Source organism: Vitis vinifera, chromosome 7 (genome assembly GCF_030704535.1).
Source record: "Vitis vinifera cultivar Pinot Noir 40024 chromosome 7, ASM3070453v1".
Lineage (NCBI taxonomy): Eukaryota > Viridiplantae > Streptophyta > Magnoliopsida > Vitales > Vitaceae > Vitis > Vitis vinifera.
Genome location: NC_081811.1, coordinates 8,398,278 through 8,423,206, shown reverse-complemented (window position 1 = coordinate 8,423,206; position 24,929 = coordinate 8,398,278). Strand labels below are relative to the sequence as shown.

The following is a 24,929-nucleotide window of genomic DNA, read 5'->3' as shown; positions in this document are numbered from 1 at the left end:
CCACAAATTTTCACGACCACAATAAGCCACTTCGAGTAACATTTTTATACACCTGGCATATGCCATATAGTAATGAAAGTTGGTCCACATCATCTAGAGCTCACCAAGCAATACAAATTTTAAAATTAAAAAGAAAAAAAAAAACATGGATCGATATCACGTCACAATTGGGATGATAGCGATATTCTTTTCTTTTTTCTTTTCTTTTTTTATTAAAAAACGTGCACGACTTAATTCGGGTTGAGCTTGGATTGAGACCAAAAGCATAGTTTTGTACGTAGACTATTCAAAAGAAGTCGGCAAAGAAAATTTGGGGTGATAAATGTGATGGTTTGGCTAGTAAGTGGATGAGATGGTGAGGGCATGAGGAATTTAACCTAGAGGTTGAGTCCAAAGGAGGGGACCTATGGACCATTTACAGGGTGTTCAAAGGATGGGTGAGTCAGGTGAATCCTCGGGTTGACCCAGGTGGGTCCGTTATCCGTTTTATACGCGGATGAAAATGGATCAGTGGTGGATACGGTGGAGGGAACATTGCCGACGGGGCAATGGTAGAGGTGGGGGATTAGGGGCATATAAATGAGGGGATTATAGAGTGGTCCTGTGGGGGGCATGGATGGTCCCAACCAGGCTTATGAGTATTTGGTGGTCGTGGTGGTGATGAAGGGCCTTGTGTTCATGGTGAAGGTTCGAAGGTAGTCCCATGTGAATTCCTCATGGGCTGGCAAAAGGGTTTTTATTTTTCTGGCCCAATTTCAGTGATTTTCAGATACTTGTCACTGTTCATTTATTGTCTTCTGCAAGTCAATGTGTAGAAGCTGCTTCTTGAATAAATCCGCTTATGCATTCCCTCCATTGGTCGTCACCTAAAGATATTTAGTTTTATGCATTTCTTCGTTTGGCATAAACAAAAATAATAATAATAATAAATTTTACTATATATACTATGTCGACTATATCTTTTCTTCAATGACATATGGGACTACAACTCAATTGGTTGAATTGAATTGGTAACTAATTTAAACCCAACTCAAATTAAAAAACAAGCAAACCGAGTTTGTTTCCATTAGCTAGGATTACAACTCAACTGATTGGATCGAATTAATGACTAACCTAGACTCAACCCAAATTCAGAAGCAAATCAATGCAATTTAACAACTCTTTTTGTTCGGTATTTACAACTTGACCGGTTGCATCAGATGGGATTCGGAATTATCTTTCATTCCAAGGCATAACTTGTATCCATGCACTTCATATTCACCTAAAGTTCACTCCCATAAATATACTCATCCCTACCCCCTTATGTCAATTCCACGAGCCTCTTATCCACAATCACAACAGGAGAGCAAGTCAAAATAAATAAATAAAACTCACATTAGGTTTAAGGATAATCAGGCTCAAATTGATCACTTCCACCACATCAATGTGACACTCTACTGTCAACTTATATCCCTTCCCTACCCCTATCAAGAAATAAAACTAACTAATCCTAACTAAGGCAAAGAGTCAAGAAACTCAACACCACTATTTTTGAACAACTTGGAGTCAGATATTCTTTTCACACTATTACAAATATGAAAATAATGGGAAAAATTGGATTCAATTGTCAACTACCCACGAATTAAAAACACAATCAAATTGAGTTCAATTCAATCCTACGTGTAATCAATTTAAGTCCAACCCAATCTCACTTTTCTATACACAAATTGAACCCTTGTTGATCATATTCTACTCAAGTTGGTAAAATAGCATGATTTAAAATCTGCCTACAATGTTTTTCAAAAACTCCTTTTAATGTATTTATACCAAAATTTAAATAGTAAATGGGTTAATATTTCAAGATAATAATAAAAAAAATAAAAGTAAATTTATGTCTTTCAAACAAAATGAAAAATTTTATGATATAACTTATAAATATCAAGTTAGACTCAAATTATGTGAACATTTGCTTAAACCCAACCCGAGTTAAATTCAAGTTAAAAAAACTTAATTCAAACCTAACCTAAGTATTAAAAATATTGTCCTAAACAACTCGAAGTTGGGCTTGCGACGGATCAACCTACCCAAGTTGCACCCAATCTTTGCCTTGAAATTAATTTTTGCACCATTTGTCCCACACCAAGTCAAAATTAATTGATTCTCATATGATATAAGGCTTTTTTTTCTACTCTCTTGGAATATTTAAAGATGAAAACATATTCTTTCTACTTGTATTTAAACTCTCTCACCCTTGTTAAATGAACTACAAGGATGGTGGTATAAGTAAATAAAACTACATTGCTTTTGTGCCATTGGACTCTCACCTAATGATTCTAAACTATCTATCAGAAGAATGTTAATCTCAAAGACCCACAAATCCACAAAAGAAATTCAATCTCATTCACTACTACTCTCTCTTAAGAGTGTGGAAAACTGAACCCAACTGCAGAATGATACAAACCAATCAACAAAGAAATTCTTGTATAAGAAATGGGTGTTTGTTCATATATCTTGTTTGTTTATACAATGAAAATTGGGTGGAAGTGGAGAAATGGTTCCACCATACCACTACAATAACAGTATCAAATTCCTAAAGCTCTGAAACATTTCTAACACACTGACCAAAAGATTGAAACCAAAAAATAAAAATAAAAATAAAAATAAATGCACACTTGGCCAAGAAGATGTATCCCTGCCCCATTTAGCTATAAAGATTTTACAAACTTAATTTTGAAAAAAAAATTAACAAATAAATAATTTTACAGCAGGGGCATGGGAGTGGAGAAAAATGGGAATGGATTTACAATATATTGTTTTCATGGACAGGAGAAATTTGAATTTACTACTGCCTAGGTTGATGAAAAATGAGAGAGCCAAGAGCCTTACTCCTGTAAAAATTGGAAGGCTGAGTTGTCGAGAAGTTCCTCAGCTGGTTTCACATCTGTGAAGTCCTTCTCTTGCAGGGAATTAGAGAGGTCATCAACCGAGAAAGGAATGCTGCATTCAGAGGCATAAGTTAGTTTGAACTTTCTGAATGATATGCATATTTCCAGATATGCAAAAGATGAAAAGTTCACCTGGAATTTTCGTCCAACAAAAAGGAACTGCTGACGGCATTGTTTGAATCCTCTGTCATTAGTACCCTCATGCTGGAAATGACCTGTAGAAAGATGACATGAAAATCACTAACAACTTAATCTCACTTGACAAGAACATGAACATGAATCCCACTCAACTAAAGCAAACTTACATCTGGAGATACACTTCGAGTATTATAATTGCTATCCCAGTACAATGTGCATATTCTATACAGCTGCTGGACACTCAGTATCTGAAGAGATCAAGATTGATGTGAGTAAATGAGAATGTGGATAAGAGAAAGATTGATGTGACTAAATGAGAATGTGGATAAGAGAAAGATTGATGTGAGTAAATGAGAAAGTGGGTAACAGAGAGAGGCTTACGGGGCATAGATCATTGGTAATTTCATCATAGGAAATTCTGTACTTCTGATGTATAACCTGTAGGTCAAGAGTAGCATAAATATAAATAAATAATGTATGTAGTAGGCTTGATTTAAGAAAGTGGAAACATTTAGGATTATAGGATGTTCTCCACTTTCATCTCAACACAGAGAGGGGAAAAAAAAAAAGAAAAGAGAATGATTGTAGGATTTTCTGGCAGGAAAAAATTGTATTCAGAGATTATTAGTGGACAATGTGTAGGAAAATAGGAAAATTCAGAGATAAATGGCATATCTGAGTGATAATTATCAATCACTGAGATATACCAGTTATTAAAAATCACAACAATGAAAATGAAAATTGCTAACTGCAATGAAACTGAGTATATCATAAAATGATGCTTCGACGTTGAAACAAGATGAACATACCAAGAACCCAACAGCTTGCCGTATGTGCTTAAGTTCATCCCAAGACGAGCCTGCATACTGCAATTCAATCCATGGAGATTAAAGTATGAAAAAGATAAACGTGTCTAGAGTTTTAAGTATGGTAATAGAGAAACAACAATTACTCATGGCTAGATAATAGAGCAACAATAAAGCACATGAAGATAAAACCAGATGGAGCATGCAAGAAAGTTACCTCTTCTTTTGCTTGCGCACACCATAGCTCTAACTCGGCTAACCCAGATTTCACATATTCTCCATTGCTGAATGTACAACATTCACGACGCAGAAGAAGACTGCAACATCATGGCAAATTCTCATATAACCAAATACCTCTACTTCAGCATAACGTGACAAAAAGAAAAAAGGAAGAAGAAAATAACTAATTACCTATTAAAGAGTTGCACGTTGATATATGAGAAGGTTTGAGTAAAGATCTTCTCCACAAGAATTGGAGGCACCTGAAACCCCAACAATGATAAGCATTTCAGTGCATTTGAAGGTAGAAAACAGACAATGTCACAAGAATTTTTTTGAAGGGAAGGAAGTTGCATACAAAATTTTCTTTAAATGTACAGAGAAGGGTGTTGAGGCATTCAATGATACTCTGCCAGTGACTTGATGGAGAATCTTTGCCAAAGGACCGTCCAGATCTTAGCGCAGTTCCCTTGGACGTTCTTGGTGCCTAAAATATCAGCAATATAAATCACAATTGCTGCATCGTTACAACTTTGAGAGATAATGGAATCATGACAAAAAACTCACACTCCAGAAAGTTCAGGAAATGAATTTTGTTACTAATTTCTTTAAATAATGAATTTGGCATTTGAAATAATTCAATTATGAGAAAATAAAATGTTTCACCATAAAATCCAGACATGCTTCAGAAAAAAAAAATGGAAACTTATAAACAACAGTACAACAAAACTTCATAAAAATTCATAAGGCTCTTGTCATATTAAATGATTCTGAACAAAAAAACTAGCAGAATAACCATAACTAGTGCATGTTCCACCACATCAGAAGCTGTCTTTCCACCAAAAAGAGTACATTCCTTGCTTTAAATTAAAAAAAGAAAAAAAAAATGAAGTAAAAAAAAAATTCACTAATGTTATATTAAGGAAAGAAAAAAATATTAAGGAAAATTATTTTCTCATGTTTAGTTATACTATAGAAAATGTCAAAGAAAATCAAATATAATAAAAGTTACTTTAAATTTTTGCATTTTCAAATTGTTTCATCTTTAAATTGAAGAATTAAAATTAGTGAAATAAATTTGAAGTAGAATATAAAGATAATTTATTGACTTAAAATATATTTTTTATTTTCCTTCACTTTTTGTTTCCTTCTACTTTTCCTCTTTATTTTCTTTCCTTTACATTTTCCCACAAATTTTCTGATAACCAAACATAGCCTAAGAAATCAAGCTTGCCAATAATCAAGCAACAACTGAGTGAACACACAAAGCTTATCCTGATCCCAAAAAAGAAAAGAAAAAGTTTGTAAAGGTGCAGATGTTCAGTTGAGACCTTACTTAGCACAGAACCCATATGGATTTTATTTTACCCTCTTGCATCTACAAAGTTCCAGGAGCATCATTTGGCTATTCAATGAAATTCAAATTATTACATCTCAACCACAAACATATTTTTTCCTTTGAGCCAGGCTTTATGTTTATCATTCTAAAATAAAGTCACACATCTACTTTTTTTTTTTTTTTTTTTTGATAGATAAATTTTTGTCCCTATTGGGACTTGAACCTGGAACCTCCCACAAACCCTCACCATCCCTTTACCTCATGAGCCAAGCCCCAAGGGCACAACAAGTTTAAAACAAAGGAGAGAAAACCAATCAATTTTTTTAAATAAATAAATGAATAAATAAAGTTTGACATACCTGGATGCATAAGGAAAGCAATGGTGTCAACTCCTTCTTCAGATTGTCTCTAACAATTCCATAAATTTTCTCCACATATGCTGTGAGCTGCTGCTTAAAAAGCAAAGCTGGGTATTTTGCCTCAACTTGGCGTACTACCTCAAATGGAGGTGCAGCAAGATAAGCAGAAGGGGATGATCGGAATCCCTGAGAATAAAAATATAAAAATGCAGGAAAAGAATTGTAAGGATCATCATAGTTTGCATCACAATCAAAATTGGTCTAAAAAAAGAGCGAAAAATCAAAATGTCCCAATACCATGGCCATCCTCCCAAACAGAGATGTGGGTGGGGGTTTTCGACGTGGAGCTGCACCAGCTGCCCCGGTAGATGTTAAACTTTTTTGGAGCAAGAACAATAATGTAGATGTATTTGATAGCCAATAAGCCATATGATCATTGTTATCTTGATTCTGCGGTCAATAGAAGATTATAAGAATAGCATACGGTGTGTACTCACATTTTAAATCTAGGAGCACAATAAAAAACATATGGAAAAAAAAAATAAGGATCCATTTGGATTTCCCATAAAAATAAATAACTCCATGATATGATGTTTTTATAGCTTTTGGACACAATTGTCAGTAAAATTGAGTCAACACCATGATTTCCAAAATGATATGATGACAGAGACATGTGTTCATCATAGAAAAAAGTGTATGGTAACCAAGCAATAGGAAAAACAAAGGACCAAATGAAATCATTCAATTTCCATGAGAACAAACAGATATTTATTTGTAAATTTATAAATACAGTGACCCAACCAAAAAAATAGAAAGAAAAACAATTAGCATCACACACACATAAATGTTTGTTAGGCTTACTTAACAGTCCAAAAACAATTGAAACTGGCAGAGATTTCATAGAAGTCAATAAGAAGCACTAAGTACCATGTCCAATAACATCAGACAGATTATAAAATTCTGGGAAAATAAGAAATCCTAGCAGTTACATTAAAAAGAGGGAACCCCACATTCTTATCATACCTTGGAGCAATAAATAAACCCAAAATACAAATGAAAAAAAGTTTAACATGAGGTTTAATATGATACAATATTAAAGACTGGAAAAACTAAAGATGGTATTAAACCTAGTACTAGATTTTATCAAGAAATCATTATTATCATTACTAAGTGTTCAAATAAATTACATGCTTATATAGTCATACACATCAATCCTCCAAGCAAAACACAAAAATCAATGATCTTGGATAAATAACACCAAAAGGAAACCATTCTCCAAAAGGGAGACAGTAAGCATATCCCATCCCAATCCATAGCCAGAGTACCAGGACACCATCTTAACTTTCTAAAACCAAGACAGCATATTCTTAAAGAAAGCCTAACAATTTTATAAATCCAGAAACGCTTAATATCCAGAACACTCGAATTATAAGGTCTTGGCCACAGCTTAATATAAAACAAATTTTTCAACAAACGTGCACCTCTCTCTCTGTCTCACACAGAGGCACATACAAACTTAATTATTCTTAAGGTTTTCAAAAACAAAAAAAAAAAAAAATAGGCGTGTTATGAGGAGAGGGGGCATGTGGCCACCTTCGTCCAATGCTGGATCCGCCATTGAGGGGAGGGGTTGGATGTACTTCAAGATCATTCTTTTCATATGTATTCATTTAAAGGACACTTTTTTGTCGTATATCTACATGGACGTTGCCCTCATTATATATTATTAAACATATGTGATACGACCTTTGTGGTGCAACATTATAGGAGTTCTAATTTCATGTTGAAACTAGAGGAGCATAACAAAACAACAGGGTCTTTCTAATTTCAGTCAGAAAGTTGAGGGAAAAATAACAAGAAGTGATTTATGTTTTCAACCCAATTAATTCAAATTCTTGCCATGTACATCAGCTGAATCCCTTGCTGAGCCCATTAGTTAAGATAATAATTGCAAGGAGCAATAACAAGTAAGCATAATCATCTTCCACAGTCCACAAAGATATGTGGAAACTTACAACTTATTCATAAACTAAACAAATAAATGTTGGATAACATAATCTAATTACCTCAATTGCAGAACCAATCATCTGAATGAGGCGATCAAATACACTAGTCCTTTCAGCCTCAAAAGATTTCCACTGAAGAAGACATTTATAGATTGTAAATGCTGCAACAGGCTTTCCTTGACTGAAGCCAATGTCTTTTGAAACACATTTAATCAGAGCATCAATATCATCCTGCAGCAAAAGCATGGAACCCAGGACTTTAGGATTAGTTAATCAAGATCCTAAAAGAAAGAGGAAAACCAAGAAAGATAAAGCAGATTGCAGTTCTTGTAAATACTCACATATTGGCGTTCAATATGGGATTTCCTCATCTTGCTGTCTGAGTCTGTCTCAACCTCCTTAATGGGCATTGCACTCATCGGTTCCTGCATTGGATAGCTCTATTACTTAGACATGAAACAGCAAGAAGAGCCTGATAACATTGACATAAATAATAAAGGTAAATTAGGTTTGGTAGAAAAAAAAAATTAAGTTACATTAGCTCCATTCTCTTCACTCAAGTGATGACCATTTTCCAAACCCTGCAAGGCAAAAATCACATATAAATTACACAAGAAAGGAGGAGAACAGGAGGAAGGAGAGTATATGTAATAGCACATGTATACCTGACTCTTTTCTGGAGTTGAAAGAATATCTGCAATGCGTTTTACAGGTGTCTTTAACAAGGCTTGCTGACGAAGAATTTGATTCTCAGATTCGACATCAGAAAACTTTTCTTCAAGCCTGGAATAAAAAAACTAAGGGTTATTATGAAGTAAATAACCAAAGACGAATAACATGACAAAAGGTAATCAATAAGCATGCAGGAATATCCAAATTCAACATTATGTTCATAAACCCAACTTGAATCTTTATACAAAATCTAACCACAACCTCTGCATAGCAGTCTTCAACTGAACTATTTTTTGGTCTGCTTCCAATGCCTGCTTCAGCCTTTCTTCACTAAGTTTGTTTGTCTCCTCATATTTTTTCTGTGTTTCATCAATTCTCTTTTCCAGGGAGCTCACCAAGGACTGAAATTAATTACAAGATGCTATATATCAGCAACTAGAAATGCACAAGATGGTGCCCCAACTTAAAAACATTCTTGAAATGCATATGAAGAATATGAGACAGCATCCTTAAGCAAAACATAGATCATAGAGTTTCATCCTCCTTACCTTCAGTTTCTCATTTTCAGCAGTAAGCTTATCCAGCATTGCATGGTCAATGACTGACACCTCCTGTATGACAGGGATCTGCTCCGCTGCCCTTTTGGCTACCTCACGTTCTTTCATGAGCAATTCCTTAGTTTCTTTAAATTCAAGTTGCACTTCTTGCAAAGCAGATTGTAATTTTGCATTTTCCTGTGTTTTAGCTTCTTCCAAATCAGCCTACAAACACAGAAGATGAATGTGTGATTGGGAAAGAACACATATCAGAAAAAACAACTGAATTCCTGGTGAGGCATAACATAAGAAGCGTGTAATATATAATCTGATGTTCCTTACTAATTTCTGCCACAATTTACAAGGAAAGCGAAAAGACGGAAAAGAGATCCATCTAAAGCAGCTAATATAAGTTTACAAGGGATGAATGCTTACGTAAACAAAGAACCTAGCTTATATAGCTAATTTCATGAGTTCATTCGAGGTCAAACCATTAAGAGATTGTTAAGATAAACTGTAGTGCATAATAAAATTGAACATCAAAATTGAAATACATATTGCGAGTTCCCTGACATATGGAGCACCTCTTCACTTAGTTTTTTGGGCCCCTTCTGATGCATTGAGTTCCACCAGCCACAGATTTTAGGTTCCTCCCACTTTTGCATCACTTTCCACCCAATATGCAAACAATATCATTCTTTTTCCTTTAACAACAGTTGGCAATCTAGAAAGTTTGGAATGGATGCATTTTCTTGGGATCTAAGGAAGAAAGCCAGTCAATTTACAAGCTAAGCCTGATTTTCATTAATAGAAGAAGTATCAAAGAAGGTTACTGAAAGTCAGTTTAACTTAATCAAATAACAAATGGTTGATCATCACAATGCTGTGATGAAGGAACCTTCATCTTCTTCAGTCAGCTTGCTTTTGTGTCTATTGTTCTCCCATAGAACATATCAAATTGTTATCGTTGTACTTGTCCATATTTAATAGGCACAAACACAAGGAAGGTTCTAAAAATGACACACAAGACAAATGTTTATTTTAAATGGTTTAGTGCCCATTACATCATATTTCTCCTATTTATTATAAACATGAGAAAATTACACTAATAGAAACAAAGATAGAAAAAGTAAAGGATGAGTTATACTTCAACCAAAGATTCAAAACGAAAGAGAAAAGTACAAGAATCTGTACCACAAGATAACAACACCCCACATATGTCTACAACTGTTACCCCCCAACAACACAGCAAACATGAGAAAGGAAATCTCTGGCCAAAACTCCAGAGAAATGGTTTCTCATTTTGGACAACCTGCCAGCACCTAGTTTTCCAAAGAAAGGAGCATCAAAACTACGATAAAAGTTGATAATCTGACATATCATCAATCCAATTTCCGCAGGACCCACATTCCCCAAATAACCCATGATATAACCATATTTGTTCACCCCCACCAAGAGGTTACTAAAACCCAACGAGAATGCCTCCATCAAACCTTCCAATGGAGCATGATTCTGCCTTTATGGCTAAACCTCAACCAGCAGGTTTGGAGAAGGCTCTCAACCCCCCACCCCTCCCCTACTTCTCTGTTCCCTTATTATACCACAAATTTCTATTATCCACACATCCCCCAACGAATGAACACTCAAAGGAGGAAGATTTTTGCTTAACATTAACCCTGAATGACTCCTACAATCATGAACACTCTCTCTGATCCAAGCAAACCATACTGATGAGAACAACCAAAGACTCTCCGATCACAGTCCCCTATATAGAGAGAATGTAAGGAGGGAAATCCCACAAGGCACCTAGGATCTTCCTGTATTCTTCAATGATCGTAGTATTCCTCTTATTTCAAACACCCCAATTAAAAGCTATCATAGGCCCCTGACACGGAAGAGGCCCCAGCTTTCCTCCCAAAACCTTGAAGTGCTATAACTATCATATCTATTATGTCTCTGAATGAGCACAAGGCATATCAACCATCCAAACAATCTCTGCCGCAAAGTCAAAGCCACAAGACAATGCAGGAAGAGATTTTTAGCCATTTCTCCACAATTTACCTTAAGGCCTACTACTGCATTACATATCTTTAATATTAAACTTCTTATTAGCCACCAACTATGCAAAAGCTATGAATTTTCTACGAACTTTAGGTTCCCAAATCAAATTACTCTAGGGGAAGGTAAATGGACAAATACTCTTTGACTTAGAGGAGAAAAGGCTGGAAGAAAGAGTCAAACATCAACCATCAGGAAAAGAAAAAGAAATGCAGACATGCTGCACAGAGTGCAAGAGAAAATAACATGACAAATGGTGATGTCTTCATTCCTAGAGAGGAGCTTCGAGACGGATAAAGAGCAGAAAATATTTCCCCTCCCCATCACAAATTCTCCTAAAAACAGATTTTCAAGCTATTGTCAACAACAGAACAAGCAAAAGCCAAGGTATCTTTGGAAATAGCTTCCAAGGACGTCAGTCAGACCACCCTGACCACAAAGTTGGCATCCCACGGTGCTTCTGATAACACTAAAAAAAGGAAGAAAGGAAAAGAAAAACCAAAAGGCCTGAACATCTCTTCAAAATTAGGCATACATACATGACTTTAAACTATCAAATGGTCTCTCCTCCCTATCCCAGCACCCAATCTCTTTGAATTCTATCCTAGATGTGACTCCTAAAAATAGAAAGGCAATACAAAGAAATTTCTATGGGAAAGGCCTGATGAAGTCCTTCTTTCTCCAAGGAACAAGAAAGCCATTTTCTGACCAGCCAGCCTTCTAGATAATTTTCCAACAACAAGGTCCCAGTAGTGAGGACCTTTAGGAAGACCTACCAGGTTAGAAGTCTATCACTCATTTTAAAATCTACAAAGGAAGTCTACTACAATTCTCCTCATCCATGTTACTAAAAAATCCACATTTATGGAGAATCGGTTAAATTGAAAAAACTATAGTCCATAGTTTAATTGATAGGGGCATGGTTGCATGAAGTTTACACAAATGATTACATATACTTACCCTCATGCGTTTCTCCAGTTGTAATCGCCATGTCAGTTCTTCAACTTGCTTTTCTAGTTTATTTTTGGCAGCTTGAAGAGCACCAGTTTCTTTTGCAGCCTGTAAATAAAAACAGGAAGTACAAAAAATCTCTAATCATACATGAAGTAACTAATAACAAAATAAGAATAAGCACTTATAGCTTTAGACAGTATATGCAGGTCAGATATGTGAAGAACAAAATTAAGTCCAAAACTAAGGCATAGAGGACTTGTATCAAAACACATGACATGCATCACTGAATTATAGGTTCCTTCCAAACCCCGAGAGAATTTCTTCCAGAAGATAGTAAGAAGTGTTCCATCTCAAGACAAGATTGTAGCATAAAATGTGAGGAAAAGGAAAGAAAAAACAAAACACAAAAAAAAAAGAAAGAGATAGTCACCATCTTGAGCTTCCGCAGTTCCTTACGAGCAACTCTTCCTCTCCATGCACACTGTGTGGTGATTGCCGCTTTCTTTAATCTCATGTAGTGCAAGTGAGCTAAGTATTTGCGACATTGACTCTGGGATGAACAGTTAAAGTTATTTATAATTCAAAGGAAAAAAGCACTAAACAAAGAAAAAAAGTTGCACAAACAACATATTGCAAGGAATTGACAAAATACAAACAATATGAACAGCATCTCAAAGAAACATTTCCACAATGACGAGAAAGAAGAAAAAAAACTAACAACAAAAGGTGCTTAAGAACTTTTAAATACTAACCAATCATCTTGTCAAAACACAGATCTCACCTGGATAACAATTGCTGCTCTTGTCTGCCTTCTGAAGCGAAGCTCATTACGAGCAGCCAAGCCACGCATACCTCTCTGAATGCAAAGAGCAGAGGAGCACAATTCTTTATAAGCTTTCCTAGCAAGGAACATACGCAAATCTTTCTGGATCCTTAGAGCAGAAGCTTCTCTCCGCATACTCTCATAAACTTTGCGAGCAAGTTGTCCTGCAATTAGCAAAGGCAAAAGCTAAAAAGCTATATACGCTTCTCACTGGATAACTGAATAGCACTAAAAGCTTAACTCAAAAGATTGGGATGCAGAAACAAGAATCCAGAACACAATTAAATACCTCTGCAAGCAGCTTGGAGCTGTATTGCAGAATGACGCAGTGAGATGAAACTTCTGCGAGACAAATAAGAACGAACTTTCCTCTGGATAATGCTAGCAGATCTTCCTAAGACCTCACTCCTTCGGGCATCTAGATCAGCCATCTGACCAGCCCTAAGAAAGACCTTTGTTTTACCAATCTGCAAAAATGAAGTAGATAGTAAGAATAGTTCCCCAAAACCTGTCCATTTAAAAGATGCATGATACCAGAATTACTGATTTTAGTGAAAAAGAAACTGATCAAGCAGCACTTTCAGGGATTTCTTGATGAGCAACCATAACAACTTACAAGTTTATGACAGAACTACTGACAGAGGTGATCATGCAACAAATAGAATGTAATTCCTGTTAGTAATTCTTCTCATACCAAAGGTGTTGGCACCATTTTCATACATCATAGTTAACATCAGAATTAAGGGTGTCTTTTGTGTTCCACTAATAAACAGAAACCAACCCCAGCAGCTAATAAAGGTGCATATGAAGAGGACCAAGTGAAATGAAAATGAAAATTTAAAAAAAGAACAATAAAAATAAAAAAGAAGAAGAACCAGGTAGTAAAGATGGTGAAAATGCAAATCAAGATTAATGTGCTGTTGATAGGTGACATATGAGTGAGTGCCCCTTGAGAATAGGGGGCACAAATAGGATCTACCTTACTCTCTTGAAGATCTGGCTAAAGCTACACTTAAATAACACATTTACACAATGTGGAGCAGAAGTAGATTATGGCATACTTTCCTTAACAAGGGGGTGAAGAAGTGCAAAAAACACCAGAAGGCTCAGATAGGATCTCATTCTTATATATCCATCAGTTTATTACAATTACCTGATAGCCTTTAAGTCCAACCTTCTCTAGCAGCCTCTTACAAGCAGCAACCTCATCAGAACTGCCATAAATTTATTCAAAGAAATAAGTCAGGTGATTCAATGGTATGGCACAAAAAGTAACAACAAAGAACAACCAAACTACCTGCCATCCAAAACTTCAGGTGCAAGGATGCCAAATCGGTCAATAAATTCATCGAAAGGTTTCTTAGTAGGATATCCAGCACAACTTATCCTAATGGCCTCCATGACTCCCTGAAATAATGAAAAATTTAAACTAATGTGTATAAACTGTTACCAATCGCAGGAAGCTTCAGTAACAACACCAACATATACAAAAAAACCCACAAATAAAATATTGACATTCTTACCCCGCACCGTAGTTGCTGTAGGACATTCTTATTCTCAAAGATAGCTGGCTTAAGAAGATTATTGGGCTTCACACAGCGAATGTAATGAGGCTCGGTAACACTTAGAGTTTCAAGCAGTGCTTGCAATTGTTGCTACATAAAATAAGGAAAAAGAAAAAAAAATGAACTTCAAAACTCAGGAGTCCATATAAGAAGCAGAAAATTTCCACTAGAAAGACTAGAAAACTACTAATACCTTGAACCGGGAACCTATCGAAGAGAACTTCGATGATTTGGAGGACTCCTCAGATAAAGGTGGAAACAAACCCGCCACAAAGGAACAATTGGAAGCACTCAGAAGGGCTTGGTGTTCAGCAACAACATAGTCTTTGTTTTTGTCCAGGAACAAATCCGTTTGATAAGTCACCTGAAATCATCAAATTATTTCATATTCAAATTGGGGTAAAGAACCAGCAGTCCTGCTTCTCAGATCTGGATTCTTTGACTTGAATGTACTCTTGATACCACTGAAAAGGACAAACAAAAAATACTTACATCACCAGCATAATGGCAAATGGTGAAGTCAGTGCGTGATAACTTTGGCTTGCTGAAGCGCTTATGGTTTTTAAATGTCTGGTACAGCTTTTGGGAAAATGTTTCATGCGTTGATCTTGGGAACATGCTACCAAACAAAAGCCTCAGCCATCTTATTACCAGAACAGTCAAACATGATAACAAAAGTATAGTAGCATAACTGAAGAATTGGGAGTTATTATCTGTACAAAATTTAAGGAAACAATTACAACAATTTTGCTTTATCATACTCACCAAGCTTCATCCAGCAGAGCAATTATGCCACCAGGTTTCTGAACATAAATAGGACATATTAGAAAAACAAGATGAGATTAGAAAAGGGCAACATGAATGCACTTTTTTTGGGAAGATGCATGAGTACACCTGTTCAAATGATATTTCTGCCTACATCCTGAAACAAATTAATTACAGGATAAAGCATATGATTAAATTGTTAAGAAAACCAACAGAATAACTGAAAAATACTTCGTTCACATGTTTTGAAGGAGATCATTTCCTACTAATCACGATATCTTTTTTTTTTTTTCGATAAGTAAACACACATATTAGCAAAAGGCAAAACGCCGCATAGCATACAGGAAGTATACAAGGCGACGAAGACCTCACAACAACAATCAAAAGAAACAAAAAAACCCACCAACCCTTAACTGGAGGCTATCCACTCCAGGAAACCTATAAGGGGACGAGGCTCTGCACCATTATACAAATTACAAACAAAAGAATTCTTAACTTTTTGTATAGCTAACTCCCCCCCACCCCCACCCCTAAATGTTAATCTATTCCTCTCCTTCCAAACCGTCCAAAAAATAAATAACGGTATGGATCTCCAAATTTTCTCCCTCTTTTTACCCACAAAAGAACCCTTCCAACTGATAACCGCCTCCTTTACAATTTCTGGAAAGACCCACTGAGCTCCAAACAGACTAAGAACAATCCCCCACAACACTAATCACGATATCTTCATGACTACCCAAAAAAGGTTTGGTATTCTCAGAGAAGAGCAAAAACAATGCCTAAAACAAATAAATTCAAAGAGACCTGAAATAAATAGATGATCCCAATTATCATGGATTCCACTGAAAACCTTAACCTGACACATGAATCAGGCCTAAAATTTATTGATTGTAAAGTTAAGGAACTACAAATATATCAGAATCAGTGACTCAATGTTACAACAAAAATGAAGCAGCACACATGATAGAAAATCTTCCGGTTAACACAACACTATTCCCTCCAAACATAGAAAATATAAATATAAAAAATAGAAAGAAAACCAATAACTTCTGAAGTTCTGTCAAAGTAGACTTTGATTGAAATATATCTCTGATTTGATTTCTGTTAACTTTAAGTTGTAGCAACCAACTTAAAGTTGTTAACATCAGTTGCTCATTGGTCCTCACTGCTACCTAAGGGCACAGTTATTGAGAAAATTCCAGTAATCAGAATTAGCAAACAACTTTCCCTGCTTGAGATCCACCATTAAGTGAAATATGTTTCTTAATACCAACTTCCTTAACTCAAAGAACTGGAATGCCATGTTGTACACTTCAATATGACTGCTGTTTAAGTCAAGTTACCACACTCATCTCAGCACAACAGATCCTTCCCCCAATTATTTAGCATTTTTCTGTACATATCCCCCATTCTAGAATTCCACAAATATAGTCACTTCTTTACAACTTTTTTTGTTTTTCTTGGTGAGAGGAATATTCACAAACTTTAAATTATCAGCCCCCAAGAATTTCATCATTGCTTCATCTTAAGGTTTTAACTTTTCTCACATTAAAACAACTTCATTCCCACTCACTCACAGTATGCTTTTTATAATCTCAGATCCTGATTCAATTGCCATCCATTTAGCTATTCAGCCTCAAAGTTTAAATAGAGAATAGCTCAAGGAGAAAAAAGCCATATCATTTTTTCCAGAACTGAAATGTTTTGGCTTTTGAAAATCTTAGTAGTTTTCATGGTTTGTTCTCATTCAATTTTTTTTCATCTTTCACTTGAAATCAACACAGTGCAGGATTCAGTTATATATAAAATTAAAATTTACGCAAATAAAAAAAAAAAAAGGAAACATAAAGAAATGAAATAGGGAAAAAGAAAATCAGTTGAAGGAAATTTCTTCTAACATCAAGAAGTCCTAAATGGGTTGAACCTAGAATGAAAACAAAGGCAAGAATCAGATTCAAACAAGATATTCTGTGATCAAGATTGTAGTACAATTTGAGGACATGTCTGTTATCCACTTTTTGACAAAAAATGAACAATGAAAGTACTCATAGCAGCAAGCACAAATTGACTTTTCCCAAAACTGGACTAAATGTGAATGGAGAAGATGTTAAAATTAATGAAAGTAATCCACAGAATGGTAGATAAAAAAGATAGATACTACGAACCTTTTCAATAAGTTCTAGAACATCCTTATTATCGACAAAATCAATGTAACTCCAATCAATTTCTTCTTTCGTATATTCTTCTTGCTCCATTTTGAAAACGTGCTGTCCAAGAAGATATTAATGCATTAGAAAAATATGTCACGTAGATACTGGAAGGTTAAAGAAAAGAATGAGATTCTTTTCAGTCACCTGATTAAAATGTTGCTGAAGTTTCTCATTTGTCAAATTGATGCAAAATTGCTCAAAGCTGCACAAATCCACAGTCCACTGGACATCAGATCAAACAATCAAAAAAGCAGGTTTCTGCAACAGTCATTTCAATCATGATAAGATCTTATATCAAACTGGACGACTTCAACTATTTCAGATTCTAAACAGTAGCGCCCCAGTGGGCAGCTACTATACAGTGAATTCCCCAGCCAACTCATGGCTAGGCCAGCACCAAAAGAAGATGTGATAAATGGATAAAACTTGTCCATTAATTACCTCCACATCCAAAATCCAAACTTCCAAATTGAGATTTTCAAACCGGTAGAAGGCATAGCCATTGAGGAAGAGATTCCAGCTCTTTTAGTTACAGGCTAAAGCTTTAATATTTTCAGAGTTTTGAAGGTGACTCTACTAATTGTTATTTCCTGGGTGTCCAAGAGGGAAAGAGTTCCATGGAAGTATGATGGATGGATCCATCAAATTATTAATGTTGCGAGCAATTTTAGATGTTCTTTTTCTGAGGCTTTATATGTTGCTGACCAAGAAGCAGATCATTTATGCAAAGCAAGAGACTAAACGTTTGGTCTCCACCGTCGGGGACTTTGTATCCCCTTGACATGTGTAGTCCGGCCACAGGTTGTAGTTTGTTTTTGATTTTTGTTTTGATACATTCAAACTTATAGGCATACTTTTCCTTTTTTATAACTCTTCTGTAAATCTTGGAAGGATTTCTCATCCTTTATTGAATTTACCAAATTCAATGCAATGAATTACCTTGTTTCTGATCAAAAAATGAAAATGATGATGATTCAAATATGTTGTGTAGGATCTACAGGATTTCAGAATAATCCAGACAACTTCACTTAAACCAGTCATGATTGTTCACTTTGTCCTTTTCATGCTAAGCATCCCAATCCAATATGGAGTTTATCAATTAAGAAAAATAATGTGTCCACCTGCAGTGTAGATATAAACCTCCAAAAGACATTGCTTCTACATCCCCTTGGAATTTTCACAAGAAAAGAGGTATTCAGTTGGATGAACACCCAAATGAAACTGACTTCTTCTGATTATCAAATTGATCCATATCATATCAGCATGACATGTGCTCAGTGGGCATAAAGAAAAATGCGTGTATTATCTTGGACAAATAGAATAGTCTCTTTTATAGCTCAAGTCAAAGGATTTGCACAATAGCATGCAACGCAACAAAACCACATGGAAAGCATCTAGAACTAAGAAAAGAACATCAGGCCAACCCATAGATTCCAAAGAATCAGGGACAATTCCTTAGCAAATGCAGAAAGGCCAAAAATCTAAAAACCGAGTATCCTAATGCTGATAAGTCATTTTAGCTCTATCTCACAGATGAAGTAACAAAGACACCAACACATGAACCAGTCTATATTATGTTTGCATAGAGCCCCAACACATTACTCATAAGTAAAAATTCTCTCTCAAACACATGGACACAATTTTTAGCAGTTCATTGCAATTGTGAGAAACCAATCTCTATCCATAATGAAAACAAAAGGCATACCAGTTAACAACCTGTTTGTGTTGAAACTCTCAAATCCATAAATATCCAGCACCCCAATCAAACACTTTGAGTCAGGGTCTTGACCAATTGAACAATTAATATTATCCACAAGCCTGCAAAAACAAGTCAAATACAAAGTTAAAGTGAAAATCAAAATCCATTTTTTGACTAAAGTCTAAAACTGAACAAAATAATAGAAGGAATTGACAAATCTCTAGATTGCAACTCCTCTGGAAAGGAGATAGAAGCTTACCAGTCAAACAACCTTGAGTACACAATCTTAGCTAAAGCATCTCTACTCAGAGTTGCAGAATGTGGATCCAGACATTTTGTGATGGTCTCATCACGGGTTACAATTATACGTTTGCAGAGGGAATCTTCTAGTGCCTTCTCATCACACCTGAACGGAAGTTCAATGTCAAGTTGCATTTACTTCTCATGAGAGCATACAAGTGTAGATGGTAACTTTTTGTGTAAATGCACATATGTGAAAAAAGATTATTATTCACATGAAAAGCTCAGCTGCAGTTCTCAGATGGAACCGAGATTTTTCATCTTTGGGTTCAGATGAGTCTGTTTCCTTTCCCTTTTTGAATTCAATGTTTCCAAGATGGAGAATTGCAGCAACAACTCGAAAAATTCCTTCCTGAAAAAGAAAAGGAAAAAGTAGGTAAATGAAGTTTTGTTGGACATTTAAATGCCAGAAGAGAACACATTCTCCTGTTGTCTGATAATAACACCTGCTCATCAGAACTTATTCCAACAATGTCCATTGCCTTCCTTGTTGCAATGTATTCCTTGGAATCATCAACCCCTTCCAACTCATAGCAATTTGATTGATTCAGATAGTGGAAAGTTCTTGCATTTCCCAATTTGAACCTTTGAACATCCTGACAGTATGAGGAAAAAAAAATGAGAGACATCTGGAAATGAGAGAATAAAAAATTGGAGACTTTGGTGAATCATCAAAAAGTTAATTTCTCAGCATGAACCAAGGAGAAGACTGTCAGCAAAAAAGATGGAACCTAATACATGTCACCATATTTTCGCAAACATGCTGAAAGAGTTGTTGGCATGAATGGCCTACTTCATATCCACAAAACTTCCTATCAAAAAAATATCCACAAAACTTCCTTCTTCTTCTTCTCTCTCTCTCTCTCTTTTCTTTTCTTTTTCTTTTTTTTTTTTAAAATTTTTTGGTTTTGTTTTGTTCAACAATAACAAAATTGAACTTCAAGATCCAAATATAAAATAAAATTAGCACAAAGCAGTTCAATAAAAAACTAAATGCATGTAGTCAGGCTCCAAGCTTTAGAACACCAACAGCACACAATGTTGCAAACATCTCTTAATGCCCTCAACGTCATACTAAATCTCAGAATGAAACATGATAAAATAAATCTTGAAAGCAAAAGCATGTAGGAGCATAGTGACTCATTTATGGATCTTCTAATAATTCTAAGTATAATAAGATGCTCAGGAAAAAAAATTCAATTCAAGTACACAAAAATAGAAAGAAAATATCATTCTTCATGTATTGTGCTCAATCTCCATGAAGAAAATTTTGGTGTAGCATTCAGAGACCCCTTACCTCTGCTGGTGCAGCACAAAGCATGTAGAAGCAGTGATAATTTCTCTCAGGATCAGACACTTGACAAACACGGGATCTTTCCAGCAAATAAGTCCTGATAGCTGCTCCTGAAATCCTTCCCCTCTGATCAAATTGAATCTCCACAAACTTACCAAACCGACTGCAACATTCATGAAAAATGCAGGTAAAAAATAGAAAACTAATCAAACATAAGGAACCATATAACTTCACAGTGTATACAGACAAAAAATTTTAAATAATAGATCTTTGCACCTTGAATTATTGTTTCTGACAGTCTTTGCATTACCAAATGCTTCTAGAACTGGATTGGACTGCCCAACACAGAATAATACACACGCACAAAATGCATAAGATGGGGGTGGCTAATAAGTTCTCTTGAGACAATGAAATTGTAAGACATGGTACCTCAAGAACTTGCTGCTCAACAGTCCTTCCCTCAGCTACAGATCTCCCTCCCATGTAGGCAAGATAACGCATAAGCAATTTTGTGCTTTCTGTTTTACCTGCCCCACTTTCGCCACTAACCAAAATTGACTGACTGATTTTCTCATTCATCATAAGTCTGCAACCACATAGTGATATTTTTCATTACGACACAAAATTAAGATTTTCAAGCAAGCACCTTAAAATAAAAATGTTTAAGTACCTATATGCAGCATCAGCAACAGCAAAAGGGTGTGGACTCAGCTCACCAAAAGCTGCCCCTTTATATTGTGCCATCATGTGGTTATCATATAGATGAGGTAATCTTGTGAAAGGGTTCACAGCAATCAATATGCTACCTGTGTAAGTCTGGAGGGGCCATTAAGGAGATTAGTCTTGCTATATCAAAGGTACTGAAGATGAAAAGAACAGAAATAAAGGATACATTACAAAAATGCAAAAAGAAACTTCATAAGTGCAACTTTCTCTAATAAATACTCACATATATTTCATTCATATCATATCTGGATCTTAAATTTTGTAGAACCCCCGGTTCATGCAAATAAGCCAACTTTGTCATATCATCCACTCCACATGGTGGGGCTTCAGCATCTTTGGGATAGACATTAGAACCCTTAACAACAACCTGCAATTTATTTCAACAACAAAGATATAAAGTAAGAAAACGATTCCAAATTCAGAAAACACCTAATTTTTTAGATCTATGTTATCAACCTAGCAAAGAAGAGCAGGAAGGCATTGTTAGAAAATCAGTACCATTAAAATGAAGACTTTCATTATTGAGTATTCATCAAGGAAAATAAATTCAAAACAAGTGAAAAAGAAAGTAATAATGAGGTAGTTGACAAAAAATGATCAATAAAACAAGGTGTGCATTAAAAAAGCCCACAAGTGAATGCCATATGAACCACTGACCGTCTTCCCTGAAGTACAGGCAACTTTTATTGTATCACCATTAACCTCCACCACTTCCCCATCTAGCCAAGCAAGTTCAGGATCTTCCACCCAAACAAGAGAGCCAACCCCCAGACTAACTGAAGCAGCCTGCAAGTCAAAGAATGTCATTAGCTCACTATTTTAGCTCCATTGCATGTTCTTTTTGTTAAGGTTCAGGCATCATAAAATGCAACATAATATGCAAGCAAGAAACAACCATGATAAAAATTTAATGCTAGTGCTAACATGGCTGTATCACTTTTATTAGCTAGATCCCAATTCCTGGTATCACATGCCAATAATATATAGATCAGACTGACTTTATATATTTTCGTTGGTTTAAGATACTTCAAACTTTTTATCTAGATCCCACGTCAAAAATTTTTTAGAATCCCACTAAATCAAATGTGTAAGCCATCAGTGCAGGAAAAGTAGCTAAGATATCTTGACAGCAATTATTGACTATGACCAAAAACGTTTTTTGTTTATAATAAAAGGCAGTAAATTTAAAGGTCAAAAGATACAAAAATTTATATCAGTGCTAAAGGTACATAAGTTAAAACTTAAGTTAGGCCAAACACAAAGGCACAAAAGTTAATATTAGTGCCACCACTTTTAGAATCTTTCTTGTAATTTCTTAGAATATGACAAAAATAATCAAGACTTTTATTTTGGATTTAAAGTTACTTCAAATCCAATCAGATATTACTTATTAGTATGATAGAAATGTAATCAAGAATCACTTATTAGCCTGGCAGAAATATACCCAAGATCTCATGCCATAAGCACAGTTCAAATTTTGTATACTTTTTTTCCAATGATTAGATCAACACAACTAAGGGAACCAGTTTCTCCTATGAAAGAAAACACTCATCAAAGGAATTGCTAAAAATAAACAGCATTGTTAGGGAAAGGAGAATAGACACAATCCGAGGCCATCAGATCAGAAATGCCATAGAACATAAAACATAAAACATAAAATATAAAATCTAGAGCAACCATTTCTAAAATATCACAATTTTCAAGTGGAATTGGGTTTTGAACTTGAGAGGCCAGCATTGCCATAAACCCACAAAAAATAGAAGGCATATGAACTATCACATCCAATGCTATAACTCACCAATGATAAGCTGCTTTATCAGAATTGTCTAGGTTAAAATTTTCAAATTTCTTAAGAAACCCGTAAGTTCAGTTCCCTAAATATCCCTAACTAAACCAATGGGATCTCAAGAAGCAGTACATTGAGATGATATTTAATTGCAATGGCAACTAAAGCAAAAGAAAATATATAAAATAAACAAACAAGCAAAAGATCAAATTCCACTGCCACTGATCATAGTTGCTCATACATTCTTTGGGCAAGAAGCCTCAAATTAAGCACAGATCAGCCAATCAGTACATCAAAACAAGAAGAACCAATCAAATTATCAACAAATCTCCCAAACCCAAAAAATCCCAACTTCAAATGACCAGAAAAACAAAATCCCAATACCATTTCTGCTGCTATTAATCGGATCAGGAACTGCGGCCGCCTCGCGATCTACTCCCAATTGCCACAACAAAGATCACCCAAGTCAATCCAATCCAGTCCAACCCAACCCAGAAACTGATTGACCCAATTCAAGTCAGCAAAATCCCAATCCTATCCCACAACTCCCCCTCCTTTTCTTGCCCCACGCCCACTACAATCCCTCCCACTCTGTTCAAAAACCACCCAACTTTTCCCCCACTACAACTTTTTGATTCCTTCTTTTGAGGGGGGGCTGTATAAACGAAACTCAACACTCGAGATCAGAGCTTCAAGAAGAGCAGCAGAAGCTCAAACCCCCCCTTCAAAGCTCCAGTCTTTTCGCTCTGATTCCCAACAAGATTCAAAACAAAACCCCCCCTTCCGCCTTTCAAAGTAAAAACACCCCACAACCCTTTTGCTTCCCTTGGTTTTTTGTTATTGTTTTCTTTGTTTTTCTCTTTCCTCTTCGGTTTCCCTCCTCCCCTTCTCTTCTCTCTAACCTTCTTGGGTCGAGTTTAATTTATTAGATTTTATTAATTAAAGAAAAATTAAAGCGTTTTCATCCATAAATTACTTTAATTTCAATTTCAATTTTATTTTTATTTTTATTTTTATTTTTCCGATAAAAATGAGGTTTGCCTAGATTACAGCTCAGACAGACACAATCCCAAGCTTGTCGAGCTTTCACTGCATACAACATTGAACTGTCAAAGCGGTCTCATCGGATTAGGACTGCCCACCCCAATACGACGTCGTTTCATCGATGTATTTTTTTAATTTTTTATTAATTTTTAGATTGGATGGAAGATACTTTACACACCTTCTCACGCGTTTTGACCCTTTTTCACTGCCACGTCACCATTTTAAAATAATTTAATTTAAATCCTAAAATGGAAATTTGATTAAAATTATAATCTCTTAAAAATAAAAATCTACATAAAAAAGGAAATAAAATGAATTTTTATTTTTATTTTTTTAATAAATAAATAAATATTTTTAAAAATAATTTAAATTAAATTCATATTTTTTGCCTTTCTATTTCAGTATACATTTTTTCTTTTTTTAAATACACGGTCGGAGAATGATACCATGTTGAGGGAGAATGTGAGAGACGGTGGAGATGACAGGAGTGGTGTTCGGTGCAATGGGGGCCGTTGGATGGGAATGATGAGGAAAGGATCGTGGGAGGATGACTCCAACGTTCACCGCCTTGACAGACGGGGTCAGCTGTTCGGATTGAAGTCACGTGATCTTTCCCAGTTTTTTGGGCTGAGTCATCTTGTGGGCCCGCAATATGGGGCATGCTTAGGCCCAGCCCAGGGTTGATTGGTTCCCATTGGTTTGACTT

At 35.6% G+C, this 24,929-nt stretch overlaps 1 protein-coding gene across 1 annotated transcript; it reads right to left on the bottom strand.

Annotated features, from left to right (window-relative positions):
* Nucleotides 1–2,430: 2,430 nt before the first annotated feature.
* On the bottom strand, nucleotides 2,431–24,260 carry LOC100256590 (myosin-6). Its single transcript, XM_002268063.4, has 39 exons — nucleotides 23,564–24,260; nucleotides 22,051–22,179; nucleotides 21,617–21,760; nucleotides 21,338–21,483; nucleotides 21,097–21,253; nucleotides 20,944–21,002; nucleotides 20,671–20,830; nucleotides 19,820–19,969; nucleotides 19,589–19,725; nucleotides 19,333–19,479; nucleotides 19,091–19,192; nucleotides 17,519–17,576; nucleotides 17,330–17,431; nucleotides 15,165–15,202; nucleotides 14,892–15,018; nucleotides 14,593–14,763; nucleotides 14,358–14,489; nucleotides 14,132–14,241; nucleotides 13,988–14,048; nucleotides 13,124–13,301; nucleotides 12,793–12,998; nucleotides 12,442–12,561; nucleotides 12,018–12,116; nucleotides 9,012–9,224; nucleotides 8,725–8,864; nucleotides 8,457–8,574; nucleotides 8,328–8,372; nucleotides 8,133–8,216; nucleotides 7,852–8,022; nucleotides 6,083–6,235; nucleotides 5,786–5,971; nucleotides 4,446–4,574; nucleotides 4,280–4,350; nucleotides 4,086–4,185; nucleotides 3,872–3,928; nucleotides 3,444–3,500; nucleotides 3,230–3,310; nucleotides 3,057–3,139; nucleotides 2,431–2,976 (listed from the first exon to the last, which is right to left on the bottom strand). The coding sequence occupies exons 1-39, from the start codon at nucleotides 23,564–23,566 to the stop codon at nucleotides 2,862–2,864; spliced, it is 4,539 nt and encodes a 1,512-aa protein (XP_002268099.2). The 5' UTR covers nucleotides 23,567–24,260; the 3' UTR covers nucleotides 2,431–2,861.
* Between the last annotated feature and the right edge of the window lie 669 nt (nucleotides 24,261–24,929).